Source organism: Pieris rapae, chromosome 3 (genome assembly GCF_905147795.1).
Source record: "Pieris rapae chromosome 3, ilPieRapa1.1, whole genome shotgun sequence".
NCBI classification, from domain to species: Eukaryota; Metazoa; Arthropoda; class Insecta; order Lepidoptera; family Pieridae; genus Pieris; species Pieris rapae.
The window spans coordinates 7,458,814-7,485,306 of NC_059511.1; the positions used below are offsets into that span (position 1 = coordinate 7,458,814).

Sequence of the window (26,493 nt, forward strand, 5' to 3'; positions counted from 1 at the left end):
CTATTAGGTAAGTTGTGTGGACACAAGTGTTATAAAATTGAAATTATCACTTTTCCTGGCAAGAAAATATATTTACATTACTTTTAAACTTACAAAATATGTTACATATTAATTTTAGAATTAATAAAAAATTATGTATTTGCAAAGGGTTTGTGTACTGAGTCAATTAGGTCTTGTGTATTACGTATCCAGGCTAATCCCAAGGCTATATAAAATATATATAGTTTATTGAAATTTAGAATGCTTTTCAAGTTTCTGTCCACTACAATGTCCCAGGTATTGAAATGCACAAACTCTTAGTGAGAACAAACATTTGAGGGTAAATTCCTTATAACTGAAAACCACCCATTCTCGTATGAGCTTTCTCTCAACATTAAATAGTGGATTTATAGCTGAAAGCTAATTTAAAAAAAGACTGGATTATTTCTCCTGGATACGCATATTTACGAAGAACCTACATGTATAAAAATAATTTTATGGTCACACTAAAAATATTAAATAAAAATGGATGTAGGTATATATCACTGTTATTTTTATTTACATTTAAATTATTAATTTAAGAGCTTAGATGCATTTTTAATATATAATTAAAGTCAAAACTATTCAAGCAAACATATCTACGTTATTAAATCTAGGACTAGTACATAATTTAAAGATGAATTAGATGCGGTGACTTCGCAGCATAGCTTGTGATATGTATTTGAATTAAATTACAATAAGTATATTTTAAAATTAAATTTAAACTTCAACAGTTTTCCTTGTCTTGGGAATGAGAGATTCATCATCTGGAGTGACTTCTACCAATCTTCGCCTTTTTCTTAGCGGTCTGGAAGATTCAGATGTTTCCCTCGCTTTGGTCACTATTTTTGCCATTTTTCTTCCTAGTCTCGTTATTTTAAATTTTGGCAAAGTTTGTTCCGGGTTTGTTTCAGAAACAAAACTTTCTTTTTCGCTTTCCAACCTTGTGTCATCTATATTAAGTTCACTTGAGCAGGTTTCCTTTTCGGTGTTAATTTTACTGTGACTGTTTTCTGAATCTTTGGCATCATTTTTATCACTGTTTATAGTAAAATCTAACGGGCCCTCTGTGTCGTCACTATTAACCTCGGTTTTTACTGTATTAACTCGATGTGCTTGTAAAAAGGATGACAAGGGTATCGGGATAGGAATCGGAAGAGGTATGGGTAAAATTACTGGATATGGAACCAGAACAGTTACAGGCGGTGGTTGACCTATGGCATGTGAGAAGTTTATTGGAGGAATTATTCTCGGCCTTTCTTGCGGCATCATAGGACGAGGTGGCATGAAACCGAAACGCGGTGGATATACATGTCTATAATCATTCATATGAGCAGGATTATCAAGAAAAACAGGTGGTGGCATTCCAAACATTGGATTAAACGGAGGCATTTGAGCGTTTATATGACTGGGTGGGGATTGAATAGTACTATTTCCAACAGTAACTGATGAAGTTGGCGATGACCCATCGATAGAGGGGCTACACATTCTCAAGTCTTGTGCCTTTGGTGTAGTATTCTGATGCCGTATTGTTTGAGAGGTTACTGTAGACGTACATTTAGATGCTCTACGCTTTCGTAAGTTCATTTTAGTTTGTCTTATTTCTTTTTTTGTTTCCGGGGATTTTTGTGTAATTGTTTTCTCATCTGTAGGCTTTGGATTCATAAGTTTAGCAGTTGGGGCTATGGTTATCAACGGCATTGGTGATTTTCGATGACACGATGACTCAGATGCTTTTTCGTTGCTTTGCTTGGGTTCTGTATTTGGGGAACCAGACCTTTCAGACAGTGGTGATACCGATCGGCTTTTACAGTTCTTTAACCACAGATCTGGAGTGATAAGATTGGATGTCGAGGAGCTGCTGACCAAATGAGGATTTAGATCAAGGTGCGCCTGAGTTTCTCGACAAAAAATGTGCATTTTGTATTGATTTAGGCATTTATCCGAGCAAAACTGTAGCTGCGTTGCGCCATCCTGAAATTAAAAAAACAACGATTAGACACTGTTTTAAATCTAAACCTTAATAGTGTAATAAATAGACGTTAGAAACCTAGATCCATTCTACAGTCATGTAGAATGGATATGTTGTTTTAGATTCTTAGTCAAGGTATAATTAAAGACGGTTTTAATCAACTTGCCATTTATATATTTAGGTTTGTTTTATTTGATTTTGTTTCCACTTAGAAACTGAAAAAACTTATAAGAAATAAATAACAAATACTAATCAATTTATAATTATGGTATATACCTGAAAATCGACATAGGCAACGGTGTGCCTCACATGTCGACACCAATCACACGTTTTCGCGCGCTTGAAATTTGCGCGCCTTGACTGACTGAAGCAAAGCTCTGAACAAAATACCGCCCCAGCCTGCTGTAACGCGCCACTTTCACTTGTTATATTCTTGTTGCACCATGAACATTCATCTGAAATGCGAGACAACATTTATGATCAATAAATTTATATATACATACTTGTTAAGAGAAAAATCAGTATTTCAATTGAAAACTACATGGTATAAGTACCTAGACTTATGTCTTGTAACATTATAACGAAAACTCCTTAATTTTAATATATATTTTTAATTGAATATCTTAATATCATTCAAACAACTATAACTTTGTTATGGTATCATTTTACATTTTAAACTTTAATAAACCGATAAAAATAAAGGTAGCTTTTTATTTTAGCTTTTTTATAATACAAGTACCTTTTATTAGTTTATAGCCTGTAACTGAGACGTGCTTCAATTTTTTTTTTAAATTGACCCACGATTTCTGTCGCGCGCTTAACCAAAAAGCTACTCCATTAGCCGACACTTCCTTTCGATATAATTATCTATTATGCTTTTATTAACTCTTTAAGCATTACTAGTAAGTAGGAAGTGTCGTGCACACATCATAACGTCTTATACCTTAGCTCCTTTAGTTATAAACTCAATCTATTGTAAAATCTCTGATAAAGTAAATTTACCAACCCATACATGAATTGCATATAATTGAACACACAATTCAGAAACGCGATAGGCACAGGTTTCTCATTAACGAAGCCTCGTTTCAGACAAAGCAATGATATCTCGTTATGGACTTTATTAATTTCTGTTTCGCGGACTAACGATTCCAGATCGGATTGTTCGATATTTGAGATTCTGTTCATTATGTTCGAATTATTCATTTGTCGATATGGCATGCGCCTATTAATTTTTGTTTTTTTTTTTTAAATTAGATTTTTCTTTAATTTGACGGTGACTTAGGCATTCAACAATACAACAAAACTATTTATTTTTAATTTAAATAACAAAATGCAATTGTTGCCTTTACCAGACTTTGTATGTATTTCAGAAGTTCCTTATTTAGGATCATACTTTATATTTGATTGCATTAATTGTACTGTATTACTCCAACAGATTATAAATAAATAAATTCAAATTACTTGGTACCCCATAGCCAGTACAACATATCAATATAATAAATTTAATATTGAATTTGTTATTGCCATCGCGCTCAAATATATTCTTTACAAAATATTAACAACGTAAAATTAAATTCTTACTAAACTTAATAAGAAGTTATGACACGTAATTCCCTAACGGGGCTTCAATATCAAATCAAATAGACATATTAGAGTATTTGTGTTATTTATTATTTATTTATTAATATTTAGTGCTTACACTAATCAGTACAGTGGTGTTAACTCTACGATAATATTTAACAGTAATATATGTGTTACTTCATTATCGAATTCTCTATATTAGTGCCTCTAGCTCGTCTTTCTCGTTTCAGTAACAGAATACCCGTAGGTAACCGTATATGCTCTTAATCATCGCATTTTAACCACAAACTTCCACAATTTCATTTGTGGCACACATACAAAATATCTTATATAACATGTTTGGTATACGATACGCGAAAGCAAATTCACGTTCATTAGGAATAGTAAACCAACTTTGTGATATCAAATTTGTAAATACGAACGAAACATCGATGTAGCCATACAAATATTTATCAAGGGTATTATGAATACTTTGTACAAAACATGTTCTACGAAAAATACGATTCATTATGAATTTAATACAGAGTATAATTCCTAGAAAACATTGTCTGTAATCTACATAATGTACGAACAGTAAGTATGAGGGCGAGGGCGTGGAATCGTAGGTTCAACCTTGATAACGTATTTTAATTTTTGTGGCATGTTCTTGTTCAACTAATCTAATCCATAACCTTTTTTGTACGCAGTTTGGTGTTCAATATTTACTATTAATAATTTATTGATTCAGTGAGATGCTTTATTTAATACATGGAGATCCGAACTTTACACAGCCTCGTAGTAATGGCAACAGTAATAAGTTCTGCAGACGGATTTGGTAAAAGCGTCTTATCTCGAATAAGCCAATTACTCAAGATTTTTAACTTTTAACACCGCGACAAACTTAGAATATCCTATATGTTTTTGCTAGCCATATAGCTAGCAACTATACTTAATGGAAATATGCTTAAGTGTGGAAACACCGACCACACCATCATACACAACGCACTTTTAACTTCTCTTTCTTGAAGACATTTTCTCTTTCATAGGCCCTATCATCTTTTACCACTTTCTTGAAACAAAATTTTCACTATATTCAAATCCTACGAACAATATTAATTGTTATGTAGAATTTTTTAATTCTAATTCCTAATTAATAATTAATATATCAAATGGCTAGCGGACTGCGGAGACAGGGAACTTAACATAGTGCACATTATCTTTTAATTATATAGGTACATCCTTTTTATTATGTGTAATCAGGTTTTTTTTCTTGTATGCTGCTATTTGTACTACATTGACCACAATACCAATCAGGCAGTATAATAATTTCAAGTTAACAGCTACCCCATATCGAAAGTAAGCGAGGGTGCAAATGAAAATTTCAAAGAATAACAGCTCGGCAACAATATCCCTACCGATTCTAGGAATATTATTAGCGTTACGTAATATGGATAGAAATAAAATATAAGTACATATTACATTAAGTACTCGATCTATTTTTATCAGTACCGTATTCATAAGATCTATTTCATATCAGATATTTTGTTATCGCAATAAAAGTAATCAAAGCATCTAATAAGATGCTACAATGAAGACATGTATTATTTTAAAATTTTAGTGGATTTCAAGAATGGCTATCTATATGTTCTTCCATTACTCAAAGACCTCTTGGCACGTTTTAAAATGTTAAACGTTGTTTGAATAGGTATAAATCACTCATTAGATTCCGAAGTTTTTGAATGCAAGTTCGATTTTGATTCTTTCAATTTTGCTGAAAGAAGAATGAATGAAGCATTATTGCGACCGGAATCGCTGTAACTATCGCTATTCCAAGTTACAGAGTAAGGACCATCAAGGGTAATCGGTGTCATAGACAACAACGCCAATTGTTAACAAACAGCCTGAATTAATTATTTTAATACCTTTATTCTTTTGTTCTGTGTGATGCTCAGGACTCGAAGGTTCTCTTGCCCGAGAAGCCGCCCATCTCCTTAACTCCAAACGCTCATAACCGTACCAGCCAAGTAGTTCGTTCATTGCTGTCTCGGCAAATTCCTGTTCAAAAAATAACAAATAAAGTATAAATATTCTATAACGTTAATTGTTGCCAGTATCAGAATGGGAGTTCAACTTCATTCATTCTTGTAGTTTTGGTTTCTCTATGAAGCAGAGTACAAAAAGATTTGACAGTAACTAAAGTAAATTATGAATTCAGACATGATACTGGATTCATAAAAGAAAAAAACATCGTGTCACGTTAATTTTAGTTAAACGTCATTTGATGCATGTATTATCAATCAATATGATTATTTAATACTAACGGTAATACATATTATAAGTCCTGATATTTAAAGATAAAAAACAATAAAAAAGGCATGGGGCCGTTCAAGTATTAGCAAGTAGTGCATAGAAAGAAAGCAAAGCTCTCAAAAATAATAGTATAAAGGTAAACGTAGTAAGTTTTTGTTGGAATCCTCGAATGCATTTCGTTTCCGAGCATAGACAATGTGTGTTATCACCAAATAAGATAGTCAAAGGTGCAATAAAAGATGTGGGTCGTTTAAAAACCTATAATCTTACTTCTTATAAAAAAATAAAAGTTTATATTTATATATGTTATAAATTTTTGGGCGTGTACGTAAACTATGTGAGTCAGATTAATATTTACAACTAATTTCATATAAGATCCAACTAGAATTTACAGCATAAAAACATGATTTATGTAATTAGCTATTTACCGTAATAATTTCCTAAGATTCAAGAATAAAATTTTATTTTTATAACATATTCTTAAATAACACGAATTGTATAAAATAAACGATCTTGCGTGACCTCCTTTCATTGGCTTTTATAGCCGTTAGCCGTGTAAATAAATTTGACAGAATATATAAAAAGTCCGGCGAGAGAAGGCGTAATTCAAGAGGTATCTGTGCCGCTATAAAAAGATCGAACTTTTCTTAAAGTATCTACGCATACTCATTACAATAATACTTCCTCACATATTTTTCATTACCATAATTTTGAAACAAATGTTACAGGTGCTCCAGGTGAGCTCCGGTGATGTAATGATGATTTTTATATTAAATACTTACTTTTCTTCTACCTCTATAAATTAAAAAAATAATCTAAAATCTAATGAAATTAATATGAAATTGATTCATATAATTAACAATATACCTACTTATATAAAAATCACGGTCTATTTGTTTTCTATTGATAAATTAGGATCGAAGGGAAAAAATTAAATACAAATTCGAAATTACTTGTACCGATTCGATGGGCACCACATTCTTCTAATTTAAGTTTAGCTTCAAAATTTGACACTGATATCGTAAACTTAAGATAAAAAAGAAAATAAAGATAATAAAAAAAATCAGTGGCGCTACAACCTCTAATTTCTCAATCAATCTAGTAGGTAATCAACGATAAGGTAGATCACGTGACAAATGTCATTCCCATACATTTTAATTCTATTCTACTTTCGTTTACGATAGTAGATGTCCATTTGTCTAGGCCAAACTAAACTAACTATAAAAACTGCCAACAGTTGAATTTAATGTATTAAATATTATAATACTTTTTTAAATTTAAGAAACAAGAATTAAATGTAATGGGAATGTTAATACACTGTCAATTTGATTATACGAAAATGGAATTTTAGGAAAGACTATTTGAAAATAATTGAAAAGTTCTATATATAGGTATGATTATATCACTATATTATTATAGTAGGATTTTTATCAAATTAGTAAACGATAGCTCAGTCATACATCTTCAAAAAGATCTTTATTATCAAAGGGTGGGCATCCTTTGACATGTGAAGCTAGCACACAATTAATTAGTGTCTTCAAGGATAATATTATCATAAAGGTATAATACCATGTTTAAATTTATATTATAATATATCGTGCAAAGGATTTAAAACCAAGAGCGATGTATCACTTAAAAAATGTTTTCACTTTTTGAATTTCGAATTTCACAATCTTATGGGACAGCAATAATATCCACGCAATGGACAAGCGACACAAATTTTTACTTTTAGACAAGGCAAAATGTTGCCATCGTTTTAATATAAATCAATCGCCTAAATATATGATATTGTGCTAAAACCTGTGCTGCGGCTGAGTGGCTAATATGGTAACTCTGCACACCCCCATTAGTCAGTTTCGTAACAAACATTTCAGTTCAACGGGCACAAATGATGCAGGTCTCTAATAACTATTCGGTAATACTGAATAAATGAGTATTTTGACGATAAGATCTGAAATTTACCACATCCTATTTGTATGGCTAAATATACCTAATTTAATTTCCCATTTTACATTATAAATTCAGGTTTTGATCTTGATATCTTTTTTTAGATCAGACCGAGCGGCAAATATTTTTTTTTAAGTAACATTTTCAACGCAACAGCTATTTTTAAAGTACCTATGTATTAGGTACTATAATAATATCAAGTGTTTTAGTTGCAATTAATTGTACAAGTAGCCTTCATTTTCACCTTAATATTTGTTTAATAAAAAATAAGAACACTGTCGCCTGGATGTAACATAAGCCGTGCACCAATATCGGTATCGTATAGAACATAAATGCTTTTAATGGCAGTAGCACGGCGAAGGTAAATTTAGGAGCGTTCGCAAGAAACCCAATACCCGACCTACGCATGCCAGTGTTGCTAGTAAACTTACACTGGAAATTACAAAGGCGATACTATTAACAACAAAGAAGCTTCTGTTCTCTCTTGTTACTTGATAAATTGAAATACAATAACGTGTTGTAAGCTCCACTATAATTTTATTAATTTAGTATCACTTAAAATAAGAAGTCATTTCATTTGTGTTAAGGCGAAAAACAGTTTCATTAAAATTCGTTGTCTGCTTTTTAGGAACTTTAAAAATGGACTTTCTCTATTTTTTTGAACTTTCAAATTAAATAAAAGTGGTTTCTTGTTATTTAAAAGTTATCCACTTCCGCAAATGAGTTGGGACTTAGGACGATACTTTTACGATAATGAGGTCATGTGTGTGACGTGGTCATATTCTTGACTTTATTGCTCGTAGTATATTAAGGCATAGGAATTTTAACACGTATGCTTAAAAATATCAGAATTCATTTTAAGACAAGATTAAATAAACTGACAATTATTAATGCCTCTATTATAAGATATATATTATGGTTGGCAATAGATAACAGAGGCGAGACAGAGCAGTGGGCAGTGGGAACTCGGTACACAAAGATATCGCATGTCGGCGACCAGTCGAGCTGATAATTTACCTAATGCCGTGTAAAACGATCGCTCTGCTAATGTGAACGGAAACAAATATTTTATTTATTCACTGTTCTGATATATTTATTGGGTGCTTTTTATATATTTACATAAAGCGAGGTACTTAGAAGTTTATATATAGGTATTATAAATGAAAGCAAACCGGTAATATTTCAAAAGAATACAATAGGAGTGTCGATTTGAAAAAAATACAACACATATTATAAGGGTTGTAACGCCACTCGATTATTTTTGTTTATATATAAAAGACTACATATTTCTTCGAATAAATTTCATTTAATTATGCTAACACATCTACTTTTATAATTACACAACCATAAAACCATTATAAATAAATGTGGTCAAGAGGGTTTGAGTTGAATTTCATTACATTGACTTATTAATTGATTGTCTATTATCAAAACAAATGATGGTTCAGTGTATGAATATATAATAGACACACACACAAAAACATCGAAATTTCAATTTAAACTGACAAGAAATAAACCCAAAACAAGAAATTGAATTCTAAGTAGTTAAAACATTGTCTCACGTTTTAATCCTTATTTTTAAGTACTATTTTATTAACGAGAGAAGACAAAATTAAATTTACATAATTAAACTGAAACTTTATTATTTTTAAGGCATCGTATTACGGCTTTTCCCTTAAGAGTCGAGTTGTAACATGAATAACTGTTCTGCTCGGTGTCGGTTTAACAAAAGCAGACTTAAATTAGCTAAAAGCATAGATATCATTGCTTATAGTTTATTATTAATTTTATCATCTTTTTATTTTCCAAGGTTTCTTGTGTAAATTATAGCAGTTTATTTTTCCAAATTCTACTATTACCACTACAAGTGTTTAGTGCACAGAAAGATACATCGTAAAGAAACCAGTCAAAAGTCAATGGCTAAATTCGAATTGTCGAGTGAAGAAATCGGTTCTTAAATTGTTGTACTTGTGTTTTGTCAATATTGTATACAATAATATCTTCAGATAAAGAAAATTTATTAAATTACAGATTTGTAATGATTTGATTGTATTATGATTTGATTAGTATATGGTGATTACAAAAATACAGCATATTATGTATACCTCAAATTATATTTTAAAAACCTTTTAATTTCTTATCAGACACAACATATATGTCAAATCTTTATTACAATTATAATATTTTTTACACCTTGAAATTTATACAAAAATTTACACTTTGGCCAGATACATATTTGTACCAAAATATCGATCTTTCTTCAATACAAACAAAAAAAAAATATCCATGATACAATTGTCATTTTTTAGTTTAACACAAAACAACCCTTAATCACATTCTATGAATACAACGTATCAAATACATTATTCGATTACAATCATCTAACCCTATGCAATCGATTCGAAACGCAACAAAAACCGCTGCCTCCGATTACGTCTCCGATATCCGTCACTCGATTATATTTCACAAGCTACTCATTATAACGTCTCGTGCGAAACAAAGCGATCTCGCATTACGCTGCACTCTTCGAGCGGGAGCTTGGTCATGTGAAACCACACTTTCGGGAGACTCGTGTAGCCAGAAACACTGCTTTTGAACGCTTTGTAAAATTATACTGTATATTTATACTGTGGATGTTTAGAATCATCCGCGTATTCTTAATACAATTGCGTTTTCTCTAATGTCTGTATCGATTTAGACTGAAAAATTGAAAGTCAACAATTTTCCATAGTTAAAACTGCGAAATGGTCGCAATAATTAGTACTAGTTCATTTGTACAACGTAATTGAATAACAGCTATAAAAGGCTATTGATGTGCTGTAACCCCTGAATGGGTCATGGATAACGTGCCCAAACGTCCCGTTCTGAATGGGACTGTCCCTTTTTCCTATCACGAGTCCCGGTGACCCCGAAATGAACTGTGGACGGAAAATTGTCCCGTTTTCAGAAACCGCGCGAAAATATGAGCAGAATGAAAAATGTGAGACTTTCACTTTTTTATTTGAAAACGTCACCAGCTATATTAAAATAAATTTGTTTCCCTGATAAATATAACTAAACACATTTAGTACCTATATTATGTGATTCGTAACTTTTAAGCCATACTTATTATTTCATCTAAATTAAACCAATGTAGTCCCGTTTTGAGTCAAAGAATAAATGGTTATCGTCTAAGAGCTAGCAACGTTTTTGAAAGAGCATTTCAGTAAGGCCAGCTTTTAGATATCCTATCTCTCTCACTCTCCCGCACATCATATGGACTATCTGGCTGGTGGTAGTGGTTGCGTTCATCAGTGCGCATCCTACCTGCACAGGTAAAATATCGATTTTTAAATCATTTTAAGAAGTTTTTTTTTCATTCGATTTATTGTACTTTCCACAACGTAAATCTAATATTGCCAGACATTTTTATTGCTGTAAAACTGTCCCAGACGCTAATTTCGAATTTAAAAAAAAATTCTAAATAATTCAGTATGGCCGAAATTTATTTATAATACATATTATTTAAGTATCTAAAAACTTAAAATTAATTTGCCAAACAATTATTCGGTTGTTAACACTTCAGCCAGACCTACTATATATAGGTATATATATATGTACGACCCCAAATGTAAATTCAAACCTTTTGTAGTTTAATAATTACTTTTCCAACAAGTTTTGATCAAACTTGACGTGTACGGAAAAATAAAATTTGAATGAATAACATAGTCAGTTACATTTATTGTGATATATAATCGATAAAGGTACTACTTTCATATCAAGTTAATCTGCCAATTTGCCATATTCAATAATTACGATAGTATTAAAGTTGTCGTGACCCCATGCTGTCATGTAACTCGATCTCGAACGAGTCATAAGATACCAAGTGTTATTTTCTTAATAGAACAGAAATTTAACACCAACTCGCGTTTGTATTTACTAGCTGAACAAAAAATATGCATATCTTGAAAACGAGTTTTCAAATCAATGTTAAGTTGAAAGAACCAATACTTGAAAAGGTAGATTTAGTGTTGCCATATTTGTAATACCTGAATTCGATTTTATATGCATTACAAATGCAGTAAATAGTTGTTGAAGATAGGATAATGTTGGATAAAAGAACTACCTAATTGAAAATATAATGAATAAAAAATGCTTTTCAACTTATATAAAGCAATCGAAACCACACTACCACCCAGGGTGAGATATTTTTCTAATTAAGTTACTTTTCTTAATCATAATTAAACCAATCGTAAAAAGTTTTCTTGACTTCTGAAATCAGGTTTAATTATTTTGAAAACATTTAAGCAAAGAATTTTTGTCCTCCGGTTCGACAAATATATTAACAATTTTTGTCCTTTAAAGATTTTTAATACTCATATACAAGAAATCTTTTAAAATATCTCAAATCTCACTAAAGCTTACACAGGATAAAAACTAGTGTTGCCAGACGTATCTCGTTACACTAAAATTAACGTCAGGCTGACGCAAACGGTGTCCAATAGCGCCCAGCTAGTTGAGACCAGCATTAATTATGAAGGGATCATGTTTAACGCTCTGACGGAAAAGCTTTCTGGATCAAACATATATTTATCATCATAAAGTTAGTCGATTCAAATGCTGACTAAAATTTAAATGTCGGAGAGTTATATTTGTTTAACGGAAATAAATAATAAGAAGAAATATTTAGTTAAAAATAAAACTCTTTGTGTTCTGTTACTCTAATAATCTGAATATTCGAGGCGTTCAGGCAAAATAACTACTAAGATAATTGCACGTCTTTCTATCCTATATTCGTACATATTAATAAGTAGATAATACGTGTAAATTATTGTTACTGCAAAGGTAATAAATTGGCAAAGTATAATACATAATTAATACGTTTTACCAATATTTCAATGTAAACAGTAACTCGAAACACTGTTATTTTTTTCATCTTTCGTAGGCTTTTTGCGATGTTCTCATCGCATCTCACTTTTCACTAAAATTAACGAACGCGAATCCGGTTTCGAAACTCTAGGATAATTAAAACAGCGATTGAAACCTTCGTGGAGGTTTCAGGCTCCTCAGATTATTTCGTAATTAAAAATATTCTTTATTACTTTGGAAAAAAATAACGGTATTTTTTAAATTATTTTTGCGGCAACCTATTTTTAGCGGTAAAAAGGAAGTTAAGAATATTTCGAAACTCCTAAACCTAAACTGTTAACCATAAAACTAGGTACCTAGCAATAACAGTATACCTACAGTTGGAGAGGGTTAGGTCCCAAAATAAGGGGTTCCCCATTTCGATCACGTTACATAGATAATTAATACACCTCAGTACAATTATCGTATTAATTTGTCTGTATTATTTATATATTTAAATATACAAATGTGTAAGTAGTCATATAGCTGATTGTGAGAGCCAAGGCGGTCTGAAATCTGATGCAAAGGAAACTTGACACCGTGCTAAAAGCGACCCGGCCAAAAAGCCATCGTCCAATTGTATCAGATTACGTCTAAGGGGTTACGTTTGCTTTAAATTTTATTTTTATGACCACCAAAACGATTAACATTTATTTCATTGTCACTGGTTAACGGCATGATAATAAATACAAGTTTTTTTTTGTATTTTAACACCTTTACTTAATAATTCAACTTCTTAACCTTGAGATAGAAATTTACTATGTAATATAATTAAATAATAAATAGTTAGTGTTGTAGTAATTATAATAATTATTTTAAAAAATATGTATGTAGTATGAAATTCAAAGTCTTGTTCTTACAGTTATATAGCAAACTAAGCTTATGTTTGCAAAGACTAAAGGTATACATTCCCAGTACTTATCTTGTAATCGGACCTAGAATATTTCATTTAAGCACCTGCAGACATTATAATATTTTCATATAATATTCCCTATGCTTACAAAGTAGCTACTATTAATTAAGTTTTTATCAAAGAATAATGCTAAACAGCTCATGTAAGTATTTTTTTTTATGTTTCCATCAATAAATATAGAAAAATTATATAAACGGTGACAGTCGCTTAGTCATTGAATATCGCGTTGGGGACTTCGGCCCAACTATATACGTGTACATATAATTTTTCCAGAATTAAATAAGGCCCTTTATGAAAAACACTGCATGATTACTTAAAATGTATATGTACTTCAATTGCTTTGAATTATTTTTCATATAGACGTGTGTATTATGAAAAAATACCTAGGTTCAGTCAATATCATTCTTCATCTCATTTGAATACTAACGAAGACTTATATACAAGTTGTCAATATACGCCCATAATTTATAAAAAGTAAATAAAACTATTAGTGCCCTTTTACTTAAAGTACCGTGTCATTTTGTAAATTTGTGTATTTACATACTTTAATTAAAATGAATAAAATTAGACTTACTTAGTAGATTATAAATTAAAAACGGGAGTTTTCGAATGCCTTTTTGAAGTAACAGAAGTTGAAATATTTTTCAGTTCTTAAAATACATTAAACACACTCATTAATTTTTTTTAAAGGATATTGAAGGACATCCAGTGTCGATTACAAAACGTGAGTAAACATCTAATATTTAATCTTTGAGAAGATGAACATACAATGCAAAGACATTGTCGGGTGTCAATTACAACTGGCTATCAGATATCTTCCAAGATCCATTGCCCATCTCGCTTCCATGTTTATCTGGTTTCTTTACTGCTTATTATAATTATTTCGCTTTTTTGTTATAGAACAGGGGGCAAATGGGCAAAGAGGCTCATCTGATGTTAAGTTAAATACCTGTTACCTCCGCCCATGGACACTCTCATTGCCGGCTCGCTAGTGATTTGCCAGCCTTTTAAGAACTGATACGCTTTTTTCTTGAAGGCCCCTCAGTCGAATTGTTTCAGAAATACTTCAGTACGCATCTGGTTCCACATAGTGGTGGTGCACTGCCTTAAAAAAACTCAGTTGTGGAACGACGGACGTCGAGATGATACGGGAAAAGAAATTAAACACATTAGCAATTACTAAATAATATGAAATAAATATATTTCATTCAACAAGGCTGAAGCTTAATACATATAAAGGATTATTAAATTGACTTTGAATTCAATCTACGGGTTACTTAAAATGATCTGCCGATGCAAATTTTCATACTTTGTTGTCGTACCACATAGTTCCAAGTTGCGACTAGCCTCTAATCCTTCTGGACTAGAGGCTCCTTAACAGTCGAGACGAACTGTCATTTTCATACAAATTTAGTTTTAGACTAAGCCCCCTGAGCGCTTATCATTAGATGACGTCATAATCGGCAATTATAGTGCTTATTCCAGCCAATTCATGACAATAAGTAAACAGTTTTACAGAGGTATTGTGCTGACACCCAGCAGTAGCAATCAAAATATTACCACGTCGATGTTGAAATTTTATTTATTTTATGAATATCAAATAAATTGTATTAGAATTTACGAAATAAATAATTTACACACAATGGAAAGTTAAAAGTTTTCTAAAAGTTCGTTCAGTAACTTGAACATGCATATACATGACTTTCATATGTAAAAACAGTATTAGATTTGATATAAGGCATTTATTCTTAACACTTTGTCTGAATCTAAAGTCAAAACAATATTGAATTTCTTTTATGTAATAGGAGCGATTGTAATTGTAAGCCCGTTTGCCAGAAGGCTCAACTGATGTTAAGTGATACCGCGCATGGTGCACTCATATTGCTAGAAAACTCGCAAGTGCGTTGCTGGTCTTTCATGAATTGGTTCGCTCTTCGGTTCGGAAAAATGTCATTGTATCTGGTTCCATATAGTTCGTACATCGATCAGGTTTCTGAACGAAGTATCTTCCTTAGTTCCTTAACTTATGAGGTAACCTCAAGCAAAAGCGTCTCCGAGTATACGTAAACGTAGATTTGTGTGGATTTAATTTCGCAGTTAATCGGCCGGTTTAGAGACAACGTTTACTGGATTTTTCCATGAAGGATGGTAAGAGAAATCTCGATTATAATATTAAGGTTACGTGGCCAACAGACGAGCGACCTTGGCCCAATATGCGCGTGCGCTGCAATGTCGCTGACGTGCAAAGTGCACGCGGAAAACATTCTATTTAGGTTCAATGTTGCATTATGACTTACAGATGTTGTAATCTATGTTTTAATCCTAATTATATTTAAAACATACTTAACAATTTTTTTTCAATTTTTCATGTAATTTACACATAAGTACGGCATATGTTTACGGTAGCGCTTTTCATACAAACATTCTTCAATTAGAAAGATTTCGTCAACATGGTATACAATTTCATTGAACTCATAAATTCTACCTAAGAATAAAATAAATAAATATTACGAAACACGACTTTTGTACACCAATAATTTGAACCTAGTCACGTTCCGTATTTAAAATCTATTTATTTTTGAGTCATACGTCAGTAAAATGCATCAAAATGAAAGCTTTGTTTACGGATGCATTTAAGATATAGTTTACTTTAAATCTCGAATTCTCGAGTAACGTAATACCATAACATTGTATGCTCACGATTTTAGTTTCGTCTTGACGGCTATTACCGGAGTTTCGCATGCTATCGTTGAAATTTCAAATATCCGATTGTCGAAGCTATGTCATGCATGTGAAAATAATGGAGATGAACGTTGCATTTGCATATAAATCGAATGTAATTCAAGCGGTTAACACGCGAAAGATTCACTCGCAGTTAGATTTTTATACGGAGGAGTCCAGTCCTGTATTTTAGGGATAAAACGATTTTCAGCATACGGGAACGAAGAAAGGCTCAAGACTCGTAGAAATCCGTAGCGCCATAAGCTATGCTATTAATGTGTCTAGCACGGTTTTAGTTTTAGTTACTTATAGTTTATATAATATGGAAAGCTAATTGTTTTATCAAATCTAAACGGTAAGACAGATACGATGTCTTGTTATAACTAAAGACACATTCAGATTTATTTATTCAAAAATTGTTGAACAAAATAATACATATTTGCTCAAGTTCTCTTAATTTTCTCTTTTTAAATTTTATAGAGAATACAATATACATTTCAATTCAACAATGCTAATAAAATTTTACAAAATCATATACAATATAATAATTAATATAAGTCTGAAATCGTCTAGTACAATAAGGTTGTTGTACAAGATAGAGTTAATTTAATCATAGATATTTTAGTCTTATTAGCTGTTATTTGTGAGATAAGAAGCCCCAGTGAAATGTGTGATTCCACACATCGGTATATCTGTTTTGTTTAGTTAGTTTATTTTGACCCAAAACAATTGTTTTGCTGGGAATCAAAACAAGGCTTTCTTAGTTAAAAATATTAGGGCGTACAAACTGAACTAGGCCTTATTGGTGTTATTACTAACTCTGTTTGCTGTTACTATTTAATAATAACATAATTAAATGTAGTACAACAGATGAGGGAAAATATTTTGAGTAAATCCTTAATTCTCAAATTTATATTTTGCAAGCACAGTCCAAATGTAGGAAAAAAATAAGTTTCTTGACGTTGTTTCATTACAAAATGTATTTTTACGTTCTAAGAATAAAATAAATAAAAAACATAAAATGCGGAAAAATGGGACACTAGACACGTAACGCCATAAATTAAAACGACCTCAAAAATTCGCTACAAATTGTCGCGAGTCCCGTGACGTTAACGCCGCGTGGTCACCAATGGGGTTATTGACATCTGAAACTATTTCCGTAATGCCAAATAAAAGCGCGCGAAACACCGCCAGGCATCATACCTATATTACTTCTTTTATGCAATCTAAATGTTGCGTATTACTACTCGATAATAATTGTCATTTGATAATCAGGTGTAAACAATAAATTGTAGCGTCGACTTGTGGCCTGGGACGGTCTCACGTTTCATTTTGAGCAAAGGAACGTCTAAAATTACCCCGCACGCACACGTATAACGTAACCAATCGGTACACACTCACACAGTGGCAACACCTATATCTATTATCAAAACATCCAACGTCTCTGGTTACAGCGATCCGAGCGCGCTTCGAATATCGCATTACACACTTTAATGGCTGGAAAAGGCCTCGAAAACGTTAAATTACACGCGTTTTATAATACATTGCAAAATTTAATTAATGTTAAAACTATATACTATATAAAAAAAATAATGTCGAGAGAAACAACTCTTAATACTTTGACATGTCTGGTATAATATTTAAAAATACGCCACGTCTTCTATTACTTACATTACAACAAAGATAAAACAGGCAGTATGCCAGTCCCACGTAATAGATAACCCTGAATTAAACAAAAATAGAAGAAAATAATAAATATCTTTTGTTTTCAAATTAATTTAAAACTTACCTTAATTTCTTCTTCATTTTCCTTTTTTACAGGTGCTCTAGTAGGAGACGAAGGGAGTTTAGATGTTTTGTCCATTTTATCACAAAACACCATAAGCACGTGAAGTTTGTTTATAAAAAGTTGATACGAAAGTTGAACGTGTCTGTAAACATTAAAACTTGTTACACCCTACTCGCGACTAGCGCGCTCTGTGATCGTAGCGCGACTGTAGTCACTAGTCAGTAGTCACTGAAGTGAGCTGTGTGTAGACAAAAGTAAAGCATATCGCTTTGAGGGCGTTAAGCTTTAAACGTCAGGTGAATGGGCGGAGCTTTAAAAAGAGCTTTTGGGCGGAAAACATTGTAAACTTATATCATAATCGAAGTAATTAACGGAACGACTGCTATTATACAATTTAATGTGAACACTTAAGTCGTTTATTTAATAAAATTATCAAGTCCTTTCAAAACAATTCTCGTTTACAATGTAGTTAATAGTTACTAAAATTAAAAATATGAAGCTTTCGTTAACAATAGATTAATCTTAATCTTATATAAACGTAAAATAACTTAACTTGGAAAGACTATTGTCATATTGTAAGATGAGTTTTTGATTTGGTTGTAAAAACATGAATTTGAAAATTATTTTTGCTTACGTTACACAGGAAGAGAGAAGAGTGAAATACATTTTCTGCAGTTTCATTCTCTCTTTTTACTTATACAATGTGTGGGCCTCTACTAGCAGAAGTCAATTACATACTGATTGGGAGGCACACTGTTTTACGCTAGAACATATATATATTGCCCATATATGGACAACCACCGGCCCGCGAGACATTTTGAAAAAAATCCAATTAATAAAATACATATTAGATTAGGTCCTTATATACACGGGCGACACTTCAAAAGATTTGTACAAAAAATAGATAGAAAAAGACAATTTTGCACATTGTAAAATTCAATATCGATGGATTAGTTTCGTCGTATTATTTCATATCTTCTATCTTCAATATCTATTGCAAAAAATATTATCACTGCTTTAAAATGCACTATGCACTTTTAAACGCGGCCGCGAACGTATTTGCACGCTAAAATTTGGCCCTAATCATGTCAAAGGTTATTTTTTTTTTTTTTTTTTTTATTGATAAAGATTGCCAACGCTCGGCACACTGATACATTGGTAAAAACAAACACAAAATACAATTTTGAATGTGATGAGCAATTAGAGGCAAACATGACATTCATTTAGAGCACATACAAAAATCAATCGTAACAATTTTTAAACAAAACAAACATTACAAAAAAGAAACAATTACAAAAAACTAAACCAAAATCGATTTTAAAGTGTGAGGGGAGCAACTCTGGATATCCAGACCTAACTTGTTTATCAGAATGCTTAATCTGGACACCGGAGAGCTTTGACCAAAACGCGTCCTACGGAAAGGAGGACAAATGAAATAACGGGATGCCTAGGGGATCGAGAGGGTACATGAATCTTAAATTTAGAAAGAAGGTTCGGACAATCAATCTTATTATTGAATATCTTTGCTGCAAACGATATATCAATAATTTTTCTGCGATTCTCCAATGACATCATATTAAAGTGTGCCAGCCTGGTTTCGTACGTTGGCAACTTTTTTTTCGAGATGCCACTGGAGAAAAGCAGATGCCACAGTAACCTCTTTTGTAATCTCTCGAGTCGTAGCATGTGCGTCGCATAATGCGGCCTCCATACAACTGAACCATATTCTAGAATGCTCCGCACGAGGCTATTGTATAATAGTATTTTTGATTTGATGCTACGAAATCCTTTAGTATTTCTTATGACAAAACCAAGCATTCTAGAAGCTTTCTTAACTATAAAGTCTTGGTGTTCTGAGAACGTTAGCTTATTGTCATAAATTACCCCCAAGTCACGAATCACTCTTTCCTCTCGAAGTACTACGCTACCTATATGATAGTTGTGAATTAAAATATCCCTTTTTCTTGCAAAACGAATAAAGTGACACTTTCGGACATTTAGCTCCATACCATTAGAGACACACCATGAGGTCACTTCATTCAGATCAGATTGGAGCATCGAGCAATCATCGGAGCTACTGATAACACGGCAAAACTTGAGATCATCTGCGTACATGTACTCCTTAGAATGCTTAAAACAAGTTGTTAAATCATTTACAAATATATTAAATAGTATTGGCCCTAAATGAGAGCCCTGTGGTACACCGGAGGATATTTTATGTATTGTGGAGCTAAAGCCGTTAACGACAACGAAAAATTCGCGATTACTTAAATAAGATTCAATCCATTTAAGAGAACGCGGTGATACGCCATAGCTAGACAACTTATTTAAAAGTATAGAGTGAGGAACTCGATCGAAAGCCTTGCTGAGGTCTGTATAAATCGTATCAACTTGGAGACCACGATCCAAAGCATCACTTAGGAATTCAGTATACTCAACTAGGTTAGTTGTGGTTGATCTACGTTGCATAAACCCATGTTGTGATAAAGCAATTAACTGTTCAAAGTGTTTATAAAGATAGGGACATACTAGAGACTCAAGTATTTTAGCAAAGGAGGAAAGAATAGAAATGGGTCTATAATTAGCAACTAGCTCTTTTTCCCCCGACTTATAGATAGGTACCACTTTAGCCATTTTCCATTTGTCCGGAAAAACTCCTAAGTTAAGAGATTTATTATAAATTGTAAGTAGAGGTTCCACCAAATACTTAGCACATTTGCGTATAAAAATGGGCGGAATATCGTCTGGGCCAGCGCCCTTATACTCGTCCAAGTGTGTTAGTTTCTTAAGAAGATTTTCATAATTCAAAGCCGGCGGACACAAGTAAAGAGCACTATTATCAAGTTTAGAAAAAAAGGATTTCTGTTCCTTGTTATGCCTAAAATTAATGTTATTACTAGGAGTATATATGCAAATGTTGTTGCAGACAACAATTCTATCAGTAAAACATCAAAAAATGACACGCAGAAATGATTTTGATTTCTATGAAAAATCAAAATCTGCCGCCCTCGGTTTCATCCTACTCAGCCTACTGGTAAATGAGCCACTGTAGGTTTATGAAGATTTTCGTCAAGAAACAATAGTTTTGCCGCGTATCAAACCCATTTCACGGAATACAGTTACAGTACTTAAACGTATTAGGCAATAGTTTCCATTCTAACTAGGCTATATTTTTGTACGCGTAATTGTTTGTTAAATAAACTCAACTCAAAGTATTTATTATCTTTATTCATACAGGTAAACTAAGTACACTTATGAACGTCAAAAAATTACATTTTATACATTAATAAATAAATATATAATAAATATAAATAAATTTACATTTACTACCAGTTCGCAAGTCAAGGGCGTAGCCCGGGCAAGAAGAAGTAGCAAGAAACTTTCCGCCACTCTTTTTAATCGCTAAGTTCCAAGCTTAAGCAAATCAATCCCAAGGATTATGATCATTTAAGTATTCGTCACATTTATAAAAAGCTTTTTTGATTAATTTACTTTTAACGAGGGCTTTGAATAATTATGGAAATCTATTTATATCGTTATAACTTATAAAAACACCGTTAGAGTTTAGAAATTATGTAAAATGTGTTTTAAAACGAAAATCTTTAATAATGTTAGGTACTTCTACTCAAACATACATAAATTATTGTTCATTGTGACTAACGCAAATTTATACAGTATTTTTAACCGACCCTAGAACGTTGAAGGAAATAGGTTATCTATTTGACGTGTTTATTTTTTGCTATGACAAGTACCTAGGTTTAAGTCTAGGGCTTCGGACAATCATATTACAGCGCTGCCTTTCATTTCAAAAACAAATATATTACGAGTATCTGTAGAAAAACCAGACAGAAGTTGGCTTTAGTCAATGAAAACAAAAATATGTCTAATTAGAACCTTTTTAAACCGTCTAATATTTCTTTATTGATGCAGACGAAGGAATCTTTATTTAGCGTAATTGAAAATTGTCTATAAAGGTATGATAGCTGCCGCCGTATTTATTCAGCGAACAACGTAATTAATTATCTGGTGACGTCACTCATCAGCAGCTCTTTCTTCGTCCAAGCTGTTTCTATCACTTTGTCTTCATGCAGTAAGACAATCACACAGAGGTGTTGAGGATTGTTTTCAACCAATTCTACCCCTTCCACTAGTGAATCATAATTACTAGTTATGGTTTCACATTAAAGCTTTTCCTGGAATAGTTAACGATGTGGCGTGGCATTTGTAAATCGTCTAGGGTGAGAGAAAAACATTCATGAGCAGTAGAGTCCAGTGAGTAATGATCATATATAATGAAGTGATATATTGAAGCGATAAGGACTATTTCCTAGCTCATTCGCAAAACAAATTTATTTAATTGAAAAAAGAAATGAAATCGTTTATTTACTAAAATAGTACTAATAGGCATGCAAATGTCGTATTAATTTTATAATATCATATAACACCAACATTAACATAAGGTCTTAATAATAGGTAAGTTATTTAGAATTGGTGTCAAAATTATGAACTAGATATTCGCCCACGCTATAAAAGCAGTTTAAATTTTTAAAGGCATGGTGCTTTTATAGCTGGCTTTTATATATTTTTTTATTTTATAATTTAGAAGGAAAACCAAACATAAAAATACCCGTGATTACCGTTGTAGTACTTTGTTAAAGCACGCATAATCAAATGGAAACCTTGAGACCCAAATTAAATTAAATTGTCAACATATAATAATTTGTATTCATTCCTTCTATTGGTTGCCCATTTTAAATCAATAGAGAACCTCTTAAATGGTAGGTACATTCGTTTTTAAATAGAATATATTTTCTTTGAAAGTGTTATATTTCTGCACATGTAGATAAGATAAAGAGGATAATTTAATTGAATTGATTATCATATATAATATGATCATCAGTGAAATATGCCATATTTCTACTACGTAGATAGTGAAGTATTCCTGTTGGACCCGGGAGAAACAATGAAATTTTGGTGCACTGTGGTGCATGTATGCTACTATAGCAGCTTTGACTCTAGATAAAGCATCAGCAGATAATAATAATAAAAATTTATTTCAAGTTTGTTTCACAGGAAAAATTTATATTTAATTGCGCTAGTCATATAAACAAAATTAGTCAGGTTTATCTGACGCTGAACTAGGTGTTCTTAGAATGCGGAAAGAACATTGGTCTAATTCGGTCGCCATTAAATTTCAACTCCCTAAAAGAGTGGTTTAATAAAATTACTATTACTTAATGCAAGGTATTTGACCTTATCTTACCTGACTATAACAATCTTTGTTAAAATACGATTCGTGACCATCGAAAAAATATGAGTTTCTTTATATGGCGCCACTTGATACCATTACAAAGTTGGTCAGGATCAGCTTAACTGCTTCTTACGCCATCTAGCCAAACTTCAGGGAAATGACACGATGAATATGTACTAAAAGATGTCGTATGAACCGAAAATATGGTGATATGAAATATTAATAGCTTTATGAAGGAAGCATTTCAATTGTATAATTTCCTAAGAGTAAAACGTTACTACCCCACGTAGAACCGTGGCGAGCAACACACATGTAACTCGTTACTCGATAGATAACAAGGATATTGAGTTTTGACAGTGACAACTGTCAAAGGCGGCGAAAAATTAAAATATATAATGGTATTTACATAATAATGGTGCTCTATTAAGTAACATAAAACTCAGTAATAAATATAAATGTTTGCCAAAATTTTGTAAGAATATGGCATCAAAACTGCCAAAGAGTGCCTTAAATTTAAAACAGGTAATATGACAAACTATAAATCGTGTTTTATAGTACACTGAAGAATATATTTTAATGTTATCGTTTTAGTTTCTACTTCGGCAGGAAGTACTAAAACTGTACAGAGAAATCTTCCGCACATTGAGGAAAATTCCTGATGCATCTACTCGTCAAGAACTAAAAGAGTGGGCAAAAACAGATTTTAAAAGCAATAAGCATTATACTGACGAAACATCCATAAAATCTATGTTACATTATGGGAAGAAATCATTAAAGGACCTACAAAGATCCCTTGCCCTTAGTGAAAGTTAATACAGTGAAACAAATTTAAATGTAATAGAGTTTATTTATTACGAGTGTAGATGCTCCATATAAGCATTAACTTATTATGTGGTGTGTTTAATTTACCTAAAATCTAGAATTGAAGTATATTATTTTGTCTAAATTGTTACCATACCAGTAAACTGAATGGTATCTTCAATATTAAATTGCTAATAGTCAAGTTCATCTAAATAAATTGCCTTATAAAATAAGTATATTAAAGTTGGTACAGTGATTCCAGTTCCTAAAATCACAATAAATAATGTAACATGTGTAACAAAATCACCACTTCGGTTCAAAAATTTTGCTAATATTTGAATAAGATTTCTTGCAATATGGTGACCATCAGTACCATAGCATGGTATAATGTTCAAGAAGCCAATACCCATAGTAAAAATAAAAATATATCTGAGAAGTTTTTCAAATTGCATAGGTGAGAATAATGAAAATATTCTCAATCTTGGAAAATACTGATCTACAAAAACAGTTTTATAAACATCATATGGCAATCCTAAGAATAAGACTGCATTATTGTCCTTTCTTTCAATGATTATAAAGTATGTATGATTATTAAGAGAAGGTTTTAAGCAATGTGTATTTCTTGGGCATGTATATCCTCCAACTTCATTGCATTTAATTAATTTTTCCTTAACCATGTCTCTTGGTTTTAGACAAGAATATTGACCAGGCAAAACTGAGTCAACTGCTAACTTAGGCTCCATATATTCAAAACAAATACTGTACAAATCATCTTTTCTACAACATTCTACAACACCACTCTCCTTTACAGTTTCCATCATAATTTCATCATTTTGTGCAATGAATTCTGCACTAGTACATATTCCAAATCTGTCATGAGCTACATGTAGGCAGTATGACCAATCATAGGAATCTTTTACATCACAAGCATTTATAGATTTTATAACATCGTCTTTATCAAGACCTCTAGCATCTTTCAATGGAGAATCTGATGAAAAATCTGTGACTCTTACACCAATGTCAGTTTCATAAGCAATACTAAATAATACTGGTGCTGTAAAGAATATTGTCATAGCAAAAAATGCTAACACTAAGTTGTGCCAAACCCCTGCACAATAAATTTTAAGACGCTTCATGACAGGGAGACTGTTCAGATGTTCTGTATTAAGTTGAACAAATGCTATAGGTATTATAGTAAAGATGTACAATCCTACAGAAATCACTTGCACATCTTCATGTGCAGCAGCCATTGCATGCCCAAATTCATGGAAAACTGAGCTGGATGCAATTGCCAGAAAATATATCCAAAAGTCTGAAGCTGGAATATTTACTCCAGGTAACATTGCCTTCACTTCAGGAACACTGGATATATGTATTGTTTCTTGGAAGTGTTCTATAATAAATGAAATTAAAGTCCATATTGCAAATGGTAAAAACAAGGCAACTGTTACATAGTAACCGAATGAAAACCATTTCCGTAATACCCGTGTCAGGTTTTTGCTCCATCTGTATATACATCGGTTTAGTGCCGCAGTAGTCCAAGTTAAATTTAAAAATCCTACTTTTAGTCCGGTTCCTTCCAAGAATGCATAATATGGGTAATGCATACAACTCTGAAAAATGTTAAATTAACTGTGTTATTAAAACATAATACCCTCAAATGTAATTTTAATTTACTTGTTTTACCTTAAAAAAAGAATCAAAAAACCATATAACAACATAGAATGCTAATACAAATGAGCAAAGTATTGCAAAACTCATTGTGCTTTTTAATATTAACACTCAATATTCATTTTATAACATTCATAACTTTCCGCTACTAAAGAATTTGTTTTGTGAGCCTATATTGAGCCACTTAAAATGTAATATATTTTAGGAATTTAATGGCGTACAGTTTTTATAAAAAATCTTAAAACGTAATTACTTGTATCTAAATGTAAACATTAATTATTAATCTGGTTATTGGATTAATGTTTTTACCGGTGCAGCGCAACATTGCGACTAGCGTGTTAGAACTTAGAAGTTGAACGATATACGAAATTACGAATGATTGAATAATAACTGTCAAAACTCAAAAAAGTAGCTGGCTACATCCTACTCATACCAAGGATGATTCCCGTATGTCAAAAATAATTTATGAGAGTATTTGGGAATCTAGATTGTACTCCAGTCCAACATCAAAGGAGTAATACAAGGAACAAATAGAATGCAATTTGCAATAACAATAAAATATGATGTAAATACTATCGAAATGACGAATCGAATCGAATAACTTTAATTCTGCGCAACATACTGAAACATCTGTGGTCCAGGTCGAAGGCAAG

At 32.0% G+C, this 26,493-nt stretch overlaps 3 protein-coding genes across 4 annotated transcripts; 1 reads left to right on the forward strand and 2 right to left on the reverse strand.

Annotated features, from left to right (window-relative positions):
* Positions 1 to 62: 62 nt before the first annotated feature.
* On the reverse strand, positions 63 to 18,332 carry LOC110993349 (sine oculis-binding protein homolog). The gene is made up of 4 exons (XM_022259563.2): positions 18,118 to 18,332; positions 5,473 to 5,605; positions 2,267 to 2,445; positions 63 to 1,992 (listed from the first exon to the last, which is right to left on the reverse strand). The coding sequence occupies exons 1-4, from the start codon at positions 18,208 to 18,210 to the stop codon at positions 739 to 741; spliced, it is 1,659 nt and encodes a 552-aa protein (XP_022115255.2). The 5' UTR covers positions 18,211 to 18,332; the 3' UTR covers positions 63 to 738.
* Positions 18,333 to 23,741: 5,409 nt separating this feature from the next.
* LOC110993257 (LYR motif-containing protein 2) lies at positions 23,742 to 24,258 on the forward strand. The gene is made up of 2 exons (XM_022259441.2): positions 23,742 to 23,890; positions 23,960 to 24,258. Exons 1-2 carry the CDS (start codon positions 23,849 to 23,851, stop codon positions 24,179 to 24,181), a joined length of 264 nt encoding a protein of 87 aa, XP_022115133.1. The 5' UTR covers positions 23,742 to 23,848; the 3' UTR covers positions 24,182 to 24,258.
* A 102-nt stretch (positions 24,259 to 24,360) lies between these two features.
* On the reverse strand, positions 24,361 to 26,285 carry LOC110993256 (membrane-bound transcription factor site-2 protease). Of its 2 annotated transcripts, none has more exons than XM_022259439.2 (2): positions 25,856 to 26,285; positions 24,361 to 25,782 (listed from the first exon to the last, which is right to left on the reverse strand). In XM_022259439.2, the coding sequence occupies exons 1-2, from the start codon at positions 25,928 to 25,930 to the stop codon at positions 24,361 to 24,363; spliced, it is 1,497 nt and encodes a 498-aa protein (XP_022115131.2). In that variant the 5' UTR covers positions 25,931 to 26,285. The 2 variants fall into 2 exon arrangements, with proteins under 2 accessions (XP_022115131.2, XP_022115132.2); XM_022259440.2 differs by having other exon boundaries at positions 26,094 to 26,284.
* Between the last annotated feature and the right edge of the window lie 208 nt (positions 26,286 to 26,493).

What these genes read in the sequence shown, in the direction of transcription:
- LOC110993349 (XM_022259563.2), bottom strand. Translation starts at nt 18,210, where the DNA reads ATGGTGTTTTGTGATAAAATGGACAAAACATCTAAACTCCCTTCGTCT. An exon ending in CACAGAACAAAAGAATAAAG is followed by an intron (nt 2,446 to 5,472) that starts GTATTAAAATAA and finishes CTCGCATTTCAG; the next exon opens with ATGAATGTTCATGGTGCAAC. An exon ending in TTGCCTATGTCGATTTTCAG is followed by an intron (nt 1,993 to 2,266) that starts GTATATACCATA and finishes TTTTAATTTCAG; the next exon opens with GATGGCGCAACGCAGCTACA.
- LOC110993257 (XM_022259441.2), top strand. Translation starts at nt 23,849, where the DNA reads ATGGCATCAAAACTGCCAAAGAGTGCCTTAAATTTAAAACAG. An exon ending in GTGCCTTAAATTTAAAACAG is followed by an intron (nt 23,891 to 23,959) that starts GTAATATGACAA and finishes TTATCGTTTTAG; the next exon opens with TTTCTACTTCGGCAGGAAGT.
- LOC110993256 (XM_022259439.2), bottom strand. Translation starts at nt 25,930, where the DNA reads ATGAGTTTTGCAATACTTTGCTCATTTGTATTAGCATTCTATGTTGTT. An exon ending in TTTTTGATTCTTTTTTTAAG is followed by an intron (nt 25,783 to 25,855) that starts GTAAAACAAGTA and finishes AACATTTTTCAG; the next exon opens with AGTTGTATGCATTACCCATA.